Below are 12,397 nucleotides of genomic sequence, written 5' to 3'. Positions count from 1 at the left end.
ACTCAAGAGGACAAGACACCATGTGAAGGAAATGAAAAGTGCTTTGCATGCATCAGATTTGAATCTATCGTTACATCTACGGTCATGTCTTTTGAAGCTCCTGAAATCAACCGTTAATTAACCATTTACATGCCATGCAGGGGCTTCACAAATTGCCAAATACCAGAAGGAGCGCCTCACTAGCATTTTCCAAAAAATGCAGGATGAATAATGACACTGAAAATCACACTAATTTTTGTAATTTGTGATCTAAATTATCTCACCTTATAAAACTGCTTTGCAATACACACAGTGAAATGTATATTGCTGCCCATTCTCTCTTCAATCACACAATTAATGCATGCCCATAGATTATGAAACAGGCGGGTTTGTGCAGTACTTCAGGCTTATTGTGTAAATCTTATGTGCAGTCAGAACAAAATTGTAATTTAAAAAAGGGATTTTATGTGAAAGTATACATTATTTTCAGAAGATACGTCTTTCTTATAGCATTTGTCTTTGTGAGTTATTTTTTGGGGGGAGGGGGGTGCTGTAAGAAAAAAAAAATGGAATTGCTGGAACAAAACAAATAGTGGAAAAGCTACTAAGTATTTTTTCATCATGGATTATAAATGCGCCAGAACTCGTTTTACATTTTTTGTTGTTTGTACAAATGAAAAAATGGGGATCAAAACAATGGACCTTTCCGACCTGTCAATCACGTGTACAATAACAGCCAATCAGATAGCTACATTGTCTTAACCCCTGGCTTGACACACCCCTGCCGCTATGTGTGCTCTTGGAAAAGTTAATGTTACGAAGAAAATGGTTGTCAGATGCTTTTGGGGAATGTGCTGATGAAAGATATCTTGCTAGGTTACAAGGAGCCTGGTTGATTCATTTTCCAAAGCTTAAAACATAGTTAACGAAGTGTCTACGAATGATTAAGGCCTGTAGAAAAGCGCACGTGCAAGTAAATGTGAAAAATATCAACAAACACAAGGCTGTATGTTTGAAGGTAAATGAGGGAGAAGTATCTTCTCTGAGTTTGATTGAATTATTTTCAGTGCTTTTTACATTGCAGTAGAACAACTTTCACTTTGTTAGTGTATCACTGACCTGCTGAAGGAAGTGTGTAATGTTTTATGCCGAAGAGTTGGCTTCGCGATACGTAAATGCCCGATGTCATGCAAGAGAAATGTCTATTTGCCCATTTGTATCACATCAGACTTTAAAGACAGAGCACTGGGTTGGATTACAAGCCAAGTCAAACGTTTTCATCTGGTGACTACGGTACTGACTGAGTTAACCACCATTGTTTAAATGCACCTGTAGAAGATCAAACCTAACTCACTTATAAAGACTGCAATGATATTACTTGTGAGCTTTCCAAGTAAAAAGTACTGGCCCTGCTTTACATGAGCAGTATGATTCCATAATTTTATCCTGTTGGATTTCAATATGAAATTTGTGAGGCGTCAAACTTTTTTGCATCGATCGGCAACATTTCGCTGTAACTCTGACATTGCGTCCTGCTCCATCCAAAATCTTAATTCCGTGTACATATCCTTGCGTGAAATAGTTTAGACCTCTCTGTAGAACTCTCTTTGACAAGTCTGCTGCATTTGGCAAAAAGCATACCACAATATTATCAGGAATACGTGTTAGAGAATCGACTTCAAACCTGTTCTGTTCAATCACCATTTTGGAAGCTTGCGGGACATGGCAACTGTAGCTACGGGGGCGGAGCTTAAGATCGCCAGTAGGAAAGGTCCATTCCATTCATACTTTTGCGCTTGACTGGATGAAGGACATTTGCATCCTATCCTTTGAGTTTTGAACCGGCAACCTTAGCTTTAACTCAAGTACAAAAAAATATTGCAAATGAATGCAATCATGACCCAAGCCATTTTAAGCAATGTTTATAGCATTGCTTACTGTGTTACATCTTAGACAAAGACAGTATTTCAAGGGCATATGGTGTCCATGTCCCAGTAGTAAATCATCGTTCGTCAGTCAAAAGCATGAGCAACATTGGCTTCTGGGTCACGTGACCATTTTGGCATCTTTGCCAAGCGGGGCAACTGTGGGCAGAACTATTTAAGTCCGGGCCATCCTCTCTCCCCACAGGAGGCGTCACCGGTGAAGGACAGGGGTGAGGGAGCGTAGAGGTCAGAGTCAGTGTCAGACTCGCCCTCTGCTAGGAATGGCCTCACCTTGGCACAGAGTTGAGTTGGAGCTCCGCCTTCAGTCCCTGGCGTTGCCCCCTGTCCACCAGCGCCAGACCCTGGAAAGAAAGATGGCCCAAAAAAGTCCTCCTTGGCCTGAGAGATGCTGAAGCCACTGAAGGAACGCTCCAGCTCCTCGTGGTCCACAGATGGAATAGAGAGGGACGTGTCGCTCTCAGCGTTGGTGGCATCCTCTGGACGACGCCTCTGTCTCCGGTGGCGTCGCCTGCTCAGGGAGCTGCTCTCTTGGCCGGAACGGTCATGGAGCGGAGCGGGCGGAGGGGGTAGGCGGAAGAGTCGCGGTGAATCGCTGCCGCAGACGGGTGAGGGGGTATTGGCCATGCTGCTGTTCCACGCCGGCTGGCTGACAGGGTGCTGCAGCTGATGCTGCCACGAGGTAGAAGGCCGACTGTTACTACCAGAGACAGAACCCACCGATCCTGCCACACACCCCGCCGATAAAGGGTCTTTCTGCTCTAAAGACCCATTGGTGCACAAGAAGTTCGTCGCTGAGAATGTTTGCATCTCACGGTCCTCCTTGACTATCTCCTCCTTCTCTTTGCTCTCCTCTGGGCTGTGGTAAGGAGGGGCAGGATAGAGTTCTTTGGAGTTAAAAAAGGCCTCTGTCTCAGAGCGAGGGATGCCCATGCGCTGAATATAGACATGGACCAGAAAATCCAGCTTTCTGTCCATGCAGACTACCTGCGAACAACACAAAAGCAACGAGGATGGATTTGGAGAAACACACCAGCAGAGCCACGGATCCATCAAAGCAGAGCTGCTGTCCTCACCTGTTTCTCTACTTTGACCAGACGTCCCATCATGCTCGGGTCCTCTGTGGCCTCCACTTCACCTTTTGAACATTTGCCCACTATTTGGTCAACTCTAGCAATAGAAAATGTCAGCTCTGAGGATACAAATACTATTCAGTTTTGCAACATACAGGAAGATAAAAAAAAAGGTCATTTGTGGAGTTTCTGCTCTACAAAACAATACTTTGGTACATCCCAGTGTTAAGTTTGAACAGTGCGGCTTTCAAATTAATTTATGGCCGTTTTAAAACACACATCTACTCTTTACTTTATGAATTTTCTAACCAACAAGATTAAAGACTAACTATATTGAGTTTCCCCAAACTTCAAAATGCACAGAACTTGTTCAATTATTTTATTTATTTGTTGCTTTTCTTTTTTGTGGTGTTGAGTGGACCTCTGCTCATGTTCAACAAAAAAATTCCACAAAGACCACCTTTGAAAACGACAGTGTTCAACATTCATTTTGATGACTTCATGCCAATGAATGAACATAAAAACAACTTGAAACTACAGTGGAACCTCGAAATCCAGATCCCGCTGTAGTCGTACAATCCGGAATTCGGCACAATTCAACCCACAACCCAACAAAGGTGCGTTGCGTTTTATTGTGAGGCCACCAAAGTGTTCCAGTCAAAGTGAAAATGAACTTACTGCCAAGAAGGGAAGTGCTCTGGCCTGGCTGCACAGTATAATATTGCAGCATCAAGCATCAATGTATTACTGGTAATCATAAAAGAATATTATTTACACCTGCAATATTAGCTGGTTAATGTTGAGACACTCACCTTGCGAACAGTAATGTCAAAATACACGTTTTCCACTGCCAACAAAAGCTGAATTTGCATTGTTGTTTATTGACTATCATACTCTAACAATATAATAATAATATAATCCGTATTAATTAATGTATATCCTTCCACACTCAGTCCAAAGCAGGAGCTGTTTTATTTGAACTTGATCTAGTTTTATTAAGTAGCGGTCAACATTATTTCAAATGCAAATATGGTGGAAATTTGACTTTGGAATTACTTGTATCTTCTTCTTTTCCTTTCGGCTTGTCCTGTTAGGGGTCACCACAGCGTATCACATTTTTCCATCTAAGCCTATCTCTCGCATACTCTTCTCTAACACCCACTGTCCTCCCTCACAACATCCATCAACCTTTTCTTTGGTCCTCCTCTCGCTCTTTTGCCTGGCAGCTCCATCCTCAGCACCCTTCCACCAATATACTCACTCTGTCGCCTCTGAACATGTCCAAACCATCGAAGTCTGCTCTCTCTAACCTTGTCTCCAAAACACCCAAATTTTGCTGGCCCTCTAATGAGCACATTTCTAATCCTATCCAACCTGCTCACTCCTAGCGAAAACCTCTGCATCTTATTTCTGCTTCCTGTAGTTTCTTCAGTGCCACCATCTTTAATTCGTACATCATGGGCGGCCTCACCTCTGTTTTATACACTTTGCCCTTCATCCGAGCACAGAGTCTTCTGTCACATAGAACACCAGACAGCTTCCGCCAGCTGTTCCACCCTGCTTGGACCCGTTTCTTCACTTTCTCACCACACTCACCATTGCTCTGTATTGTTAACCCCAAGTATTTGAAGTCATCCACCCTCGCTATCTCTTTTCCCTGTAGCTTCACTCTTCCCCCTCTGCCCCTGTCATTCATGCATATATATTCTGTTTTACTTCGGCTATTCTTCATTCCTCCCCTTTCCAGTGCGTCCCTCCATCTTTCTAATTGTTCCTCCGCCTGCTCCCTGCTTTCACTGGAGATCACAATATCATCTGCGAACATTATAGTCCAAGGGGAATCCAGTCTAACCTTGTCTGTTAGCCTATTCATTACTACCGCAAACAGGAAGGGGCTCAGCGTGGATCCCTGATGTAGTCCCACCTCCACCTTAAATTCTTCTGACACACCTACGGCACATCTCACCGCTGTTCTGCTGCCCTCATACATGTCCTGTACTATTCTAACATACTTCTCTGCCACACCAGACTTGCGCATGCAGTACCACAGTTCCTCTCTTGGTACTCTGTCATAGGCTTTATCTGTGGTACTCTTTCTCGGCATGAAACCATACTGTTGCTCGCAGATACTTGCTTCTGTTACTTCTGTCTTTTGGAATTACTTGTAGATACAGTGAAGAAAATAAGTATTTGAACACCCTGCTATATTGTAAGTTCTCCAACTTAGAATCCATGGAGGGGTCTGACATTTTCATCGTGGGTGCATGTCCACTGTTTGAGAGATCATCCAAAAAAAAAAAAACAGAAATCACAATGTATGACTTTTTAAATGATTTATTTGTGTGATACAGCTGCAAATAAGTATTTCAACACCTGAGCAAAACAATGTTAATATTCTGTACAGTAGCCTTTGTTTGCAATTACAGAGGTCAAACGTTTCCTGTAGTTGTTCATTAGGTTTGCACACACTGCAGGAGGGATATTGGCCCACTCCTCCAAAGAGATCTTCTCTAGATCAGACAGGTTTCTGTGCTGTCGCTGAGAAACACTGAATTTCAACTCCCTCCAAAGATTTTCTATTGCGTTTAGGTCTGGAGACTGGCTAGGCCACGCAAGAACCTTGATATGGTTCTTTCGGAGCCACTCCTTGGTTTTCCTGCCTGTGTGCTTTGGTTCATTGTCATGTTGAAAGCCCCAGCCACAAGCTATCTTTAATGCTCTGACTGAGGGATAGAGGTTGTTCCCCAAAATCTCACAATACATGGCCGCGGTCATCCTCGCCTGAATACATTGCAGTCGTCCTGTCCCATGTGCAGAAAAACACTCCCAAAGCATGATGCTACCACCCCCATGCTTCACAGTGGGGATGGTGTTCTTGGGATTGAACTCATCATTTGTCTTCCTCCAAACACGATAGAGTGGAATTATGACCAAAAAGTTCCATTTTGGTCTCATGTGATCAAAAAACTTTCTCCCATGACTCCTCTGTATCTTCCAAACGGTCATTGACTTGTGTTGGTTTAAGCAGGGGAACCTTCCGTGTCTTAGTGTATTACCAACAGTCAACTTGGAAATGGTGGTCCCAGCTCTTTTCAGGTCATTGACCAAGTCCTGTCGTGTAGTCCTGGGCTGATTCCTCACCTTTCTAACGATCATTGAGACCCCACGAGGTGATATCTTGCATGGCGCTCCACTCTGATTGAGATTGACCATCATGTTTAGCTTGTTCCATTTTTTAATGATTGCTCCAACAGTGAACCTTTTTACACCAAGCTGCTTGGCAATTTCTTCTGAGCCCTTTCCTGCCGTGTGGAGTTGTACAATTCTGTGTCTAGTGTCTTTGGACAGCTCTTTGGTCTTGGCCATGTTACAAGTTTGACTCTTACTGATTTTATGGGGTGGACAGGTGTCTTTATGCAGCTAACGACCTCACACAGGCACATCTGATTCAAGATAATACATGGAGTGGAGGTGGACTTTTAAAGGCAGACTAACAGTTGTCTGAAGGTCAGAATTCTAGCTGATAGACAGGTTTTCAAATACTTATTTGCAGCGGTATTACAGAAATAAAAAGCTTCTTTCAGCTTGTACCTTTTGGGGTCGACGCAATCCTTCTCAGGGAGTGGAGGTCCCAGTGGGATACGAACTCACAACCCCTGGTTTACCAAACCAGTGCTCTAACCACTGAGCTACGGGGCCTCCAGCTGTATCACACAAATAAATCCTTAAAAAGATCATACATTGTGATTTTCTTTTTAGATTATCTCTCTCACAGTAGAGATGTACCTACGGTGAAAATTTCAGATCCCTCCATGATTTCTAAGTGGGAGAACTTGCAATATAGCAGGGTGTTCCATCACTTATCTTCTTCACTGTAAATAATTGGGTCAATGGAGTGCCTAACTATCCATTAAGTGTGAAATGAAGGAGACCAGGAAAGCCCCTCAAAACGGGCTAATTTCAGGGGAAAAAAATGTGTTACCTTTTCTGTAACTTTTGATTCTTTTTGTATTTGGATGAAATCATGTCAGAGGAATGCTATTAAGACACTGAGAAACAGATTTAAATTGTGTAAAAAAAAAAAAAAACATTTAGTTTCTCCTTTAAACTTGTATGACCAATAAGAAATGTTAAAATGTTACTTAACACATAAGGTGTACACTTAATAAAGATTTTATTATAGTGACCAGGGCTTGAACTACAGTACTTCATTTTTGTAGCCGACCTGAACTGATAACTGTCAAGTCAACTGACGGTTGATATTTTTTTCAGTTGTCAATTTGCCGTGTGCAATTTTGCCTCCAAACACATTCGTTCCCTCACTTTTCCACCATTTTCGGTTGCACGAATCGTTATTGCACAGTTCTTGCATCGACTCGTTGGTTACACCGCTAATATTGTCGGTTTTAACCGAGAAGCTAAAACAGGTTGCTAAACACAAATACATTGGCATTTGACCAGCTTTACAGAACTCATTGGTTCCACTGTATCTGAAAATGAAAATGAAGCGACTATTTCCAGATGAGTAATGTGATTTCAGATTTGCACACCAGTGAATAGATGCATAACATATGAATACAGTCCAGGGTTTGACCATTCAATACGAAGTGATGAATGAGAGAATGTGTGTGCTGCAGGCCCCAAATGCAACAAAGCATCTACATGTTCTTACAAGAATTTTGTAGGAAATTGTACCAAAACATAAAGATTATATTATGTTAACAGACAAATGACTGTGTGACACACTCAACTCAGAAATATGGCAGACACACTGTACCAAAAACACCAGCAATTCCCATGATTTCCCCACACCTCGATATTTTCTACACATCATTTGTTTGAATTATTAAAAACTTAAAATTTAGACTAAATTTGGAAACTGAGGTGAAAAAAAATAAAATGTTAAAAATGAACTTTTCAAGCAAGCCGCACTCCAAATTGTATTTTTGTACAGTATCCTACAAAATAAATGCGAAAACATGCTCTTGCATATTTGTGGTTTCATGCGTCATTACAATGTCATCCAGATGGTGGGGGCAGGGTTGGGGGGGTTGTTATTTGTCTGTCCAATTTGACATCAAGCAAAAGGACCCTCATTTGAGTGAGGCCAGTGTCACATGACTCAACATTGCCTCGATTTTAGAGCATCTTAAATTTGGTTTGTGTCTGCATGCATTCCCTCACACCATAAAAAATCCGAGTGGCTTGAACTCAAAAGAGGGTCCTTCCATCAAAAACTATGAAAAAAAGTTAGCAACAACTGTAGCCACTTCGACAGTGAGGACCGCAAGTCTCGTGACCTAACCTAGGACCTTCAGTGGACTTCTTGTGGCGAGGTGTTGATGGGGGAGGGGCCCCAACAATCATATCTATCCTGCCAAAGCACACAGAGACGATATGAGCGCTACTGCAGAAATGAAGCAACACGGCAAATCCTTGCTTTCAACATATTCCGTTTTCCTGCTGGAATATACTCTATTGTAGTGCTGACGTTAGAGTTTCAGTGGCCAAAAACAGGAGATTGTGCATGGGCAAGGCTGGCACTACAAACAACACGATGCAATTGGAGTTTATAATTAGTGAATTGTATTTTTTACAATGTCACCAAGGTAAAGAACTGAATACAACACATGTCTGATCAATGAAACAGGCGAAATGGCTTACATACACATGTGTGTATCTTGCAACTTGGTCCATATCAGATAACACAACACCATCACTACCATTATTTTAGAAGGACAGTCAGTAGATCTAGTAGAAGAGTTTACATTTGATACTCTGCTTAGCATAACCCGATCGACGCTTGTGTTGTGTGTTATTCTTCATGGAGATGTTCGGGCTCCGGCACGTGAGGATGTTTAGTGCGCTTGCCTGGATTGCAGATTCTTAATACGGGTCAGCATGTCCAGGTGGCCTGCTGAGTACTGCTCGATCACATCCATGACATCGTATGGTCGAAGGCTCTCCTTGAATCTTCTCTTTGACACCAGGAACGTCATGATGCTGAGGGAAGATACATAATGCATCCTTAAGAGTGACGCACATGCTCCAAAAGTATAGTGAGGCATTGGAAATTCATTTTTTTGGGGGAAAGGGTTTGACACCATTTATCTTGGTCTCATTTTTTTATATCACAAAAACCTGGCACACATTAAAAGTTAGTAGATGAGGGTTCAGTGTTTCTTTTAATGGCAGTTATCCAAAGATTACACCAAGAAACATCTCTAAATTGTAAAAGTATGATCAAAATTCCTCTCAATCAGACATTCCAATGAGCCCGGCTGGAAAACTGAGAGCCAATCAGCGTTTGCGACGCCTGCAGTGCTTGCTGTTCTGACCCCTCACTGCTCGTGGATAGGTTTCACCGAACAGAGAACATTCACTGTCTGGCATCTTGTGGCCGATTTTGGTGAAAAATAATTACAAACCAACAAAACAAAAATAGCACAATGTACAATGTTCAAGCCGCTGCGTTTGAGCCAGAATACACACAGGAGGAACTTGATGTGTTGCAGAGGGGGGGTGGCGCTGACTATAAATAATAATCCCATTATATAGACCACAGAGATTTGTTTGATGCCTTTCTGAGGCGTTGGTTTAAATGTAGAGAATGTACACAAGGGGTGGCCAGACATTTTTACCCCAAGATCTACTTTTCAAGCAGCCAGCCTCTCATGATCACCATCGGCGGTTGTGTGTGTGTGTGTGGGGGGGGCGGGGGGGAGACACCCAGGGAAGTGTTGTGTGCTAAGAGCCAATAAAAGAAGTATAACTCCGAGTCGATGTTCTGTGTTATTACTACTCCCATCATTGACCAGACAAAACAAAAATAAAGTTCAATGTTCAAGCATTTGAGCAAAGGTGATTAAGGATAGCGATGGAAATATGTTGACTGTTGCCAGTCGTGTGCTAACTAGATGGAAAGAATACTTTGAGAAGTTACTCAATAAGGAAAATGACAGAAAAGGAAGAGTAGAAGACGCAAGTGTGAATGACCAGGAAGTGGCAATGATTGGTCAGGGGGAAGTTAGAAAGGCACTGAACAGGATGAAAAATGGAAAGATGGAAAGTTGGTCCTGGTGAGATACCAATGGAGGTATGGAATCAATTAGGAGAGGTAGCTGTGGAGTTTTTGACCAACTTATTCAATAGAATACTAGTAGGAGAGAAGATGGCAGAAGAATGGAGGAAATGTGTACTAGTCCCCATTTTTAAAAACAAAGGTGATGTTCAGTGCTGTGGAAACTATAGAGGAATAAAGATGATGAAACACACAATGAAGTTATGGGAAAGAGTAGTGGTGGCTAGACTCAGGACAGAAGTAAGTATCTCCGGGCAACAGTATGGTTTCATGCCTAGAAAGAGTACCACAGATGCATTATTTGCCTTTGAGGATGCTTTTTGAAAAGTACAGAGAAGGTAAGAAGGAGCAACATTGTGTCTTTGTTGACCTGAGAAAGCCTGTGACAGAGTACCAAGAGAGCAACTGTGGTACTGCATGCGCAAGTCTGGTGTGGCGGGGAAATATGTCAGAAGAGTTCAGGACATGTATAAAGGCAGCAGAACAGCGGTGAGGTGTGCCGTTGGTGTGTCAGAGAAATTTAAGGTGGAGGTGGGACTGCATCAGGGATCTGCACTGAGCCCCTTCCTGTTTGCGGTAGTAATAGATGGGCTGACAGACAAGGTTAGACTGGAATCCCCTTAGACTTTGATGTTCGCAGATGATATTGTGATCTGCAGTGAAAGCAGGGAGCAGGTGGAGGAACAATTAGAAAGATGGAAGCACGCACTGGAAAGGAGAGGAATGAAGATTAGCTGAAGTAAAAGAGAATATATATGCATGAATGAGAGGGGCAGAGGGGGAAGAGTGAAGCTACAGGGAAAAGAGATAGCGAGGGTGGATGACTTCAAATACTTGGCGTTAACAATCCAGAGCAATGGTGAGTGTGGTGAGAAAGTGAAGAAATGGATCCAAGCAGGGTGGAACAGCTGGCAGAAGCTGTCTGGTGTTCTATGTGACAGAAGACTCTGTGCTCGGATGAAGTGCAAAGTGTATAAAACAGCGGTGAGGCCGGCCATGATGTACAGATTAGAGAAGTTGGCATTGAAGAGACAACAGGAAGCAGAAGTGGAGGTTGTAGAAATGAAGATGTTTAGGTTCTCGCTGGGAGTGAGCAGGTTGGATAGGATTATAAATGAGCTCATAAGAGGGACGGCCATAGTTGCATGTTTTGGAGACAAGGTTAGAGAGAGAGCAGACTTCGATGGTTTGGACATGTCCAGAGGCGAGAGAGCGAGAATATTGATAGAAGGGTGCTGAGGATGGAGCTGCCAGGCAAAAGAGTGAGAGGAAGACCAAAGAAAAGGTTGATGGATGTTGTGAGTGAGGACATGAGGAAAGTGGGTCTTAGGAAGATGCACGTGATAGGCTTAGATGGAAAAGGTTGACATGCTGTGGCGATCCCTAATGGGACAAGCCGAAAGGAAAAGAAGAAGAAGTTCAAGCATTTGAGCCAGAATACACAGGCAGAACTTCACATGTTGGAGAGAGGGAGTGACGCTCACAGAGGGCATAACATGGAGCTCGGAGATGTTCCAGACAGGCTCGTTTCGAAAGACTGGTGTTCGTGTTCTCTTTGTGACCTAATACCAACTGTGGTGGGATGCCAATGTTTTCGTGAGTTTGAAAAGGTCGAACAAAAAAATGGAGCATACCGGAACGAACTTGGATCACGATCAACTTGTCTGCATAACATAGATACGAAGTTGTTTGTTTGGACGAAGACATGTTACATATCAATTTACTTAGGATGCATTACAGATTGATGAAATGACTACTTGTACATTGAGTGGAAAATCGGTGAGTACACATTTTTAACGGTCTTGGAATGCTATGTGAGCTATATGAATGCTATGGGCTATGTCCAAAGTTTATCAAAAATGCGAGCTTATTTTCTGAGTACGGAGTAGGACTATGTAATGGTTTATTTATATCTGGAATATAAAATGTAAAAAAAAAAAAAAAAAAAAAACTTGGGACTTCCCTAAAGTGCTTACACGTATATATCCATCCATCCATTTTCTTAGCCTCTGCTGGAGCCTATCCCAGATGTCAATGGGCAGGAGGCAGGTTACACACACGCAGACATGGGGAGAACATGCAAACTCCACCCACGGAAGTCCGGGATTGAACAGCTACGCCACCGTGCCGCCTCATAAAGTATGTTGTTGCTTATACAGTACCGGCATGAGAGGCTATCGCTAAGCTGCTAATAACCAGTAATGGCTAGATGTGTGCAAATTTCACCAGCTGATGAACGAGCCTCAACTGTGAAAGCCACAGCTTTATCCTATCAGGTTGACCCCACGGGAAGTTAAAGAAGGACAAATTTTGGTGCGTTT

At 42.8% G+C, this 12,397-nt stretch overlaps 1 protein-coding gene across 1 annotated transcript in view; it reads right to left on the bottom strand.

The window, feature by feature from the left end:
• Window positions 1–1,864: 1,864 nt before the first annotated feature.
• Window positions 1,865–12,397, bottom strand: part of LOC133495536 (potassium voltage-gated channel subfamily KQT member 2-like) — a 28,826-nt gene continuing 18,293 nt past the window's right edge. The window contains exons 14-17 of the mRNA XM_061810315.1: window positions 8,867–8,998; window positions 8,301–8,369; window positions 2,999–3,092; window positions 1,865–2,909 (exon numbers count right to left, since the gene is read on the bottom strand). Coding sequence (XP_061666299.1) covers window positions 2,076–2,909; window positions 2,999–3,092; window positions 8,301–8,369; window positions 8,867–8,998 — 1,129 coding nt within the window. The 3' untranslated portion in view covers window positions 1,865–2,075. The remainder of the gene's footprint in view (window positions 2,910–2,998; window positions 3,093–8,300; window positions 8,370–8,866; window positions 8,999–12,397) is intronic.

This window comes from Syngnathoides biaculeatus, chromosome 2 (genome assembly GCF_019802595.1).
Source record: "Syngnathoides biaculeatus isolate LvHL_M chromosome 2, ASM1980259v1, whole genome shotgun sequence".
NCBI lineage: Eukaryota > Metazoa > Chordata > Actinopteri > Syngnathiformes > Syngnathidae > Syngnathoides > Syngnathoides biaculeatus.
This window is presented reverse-complemented; position numbering and strand designations above follow the sequence as displayed.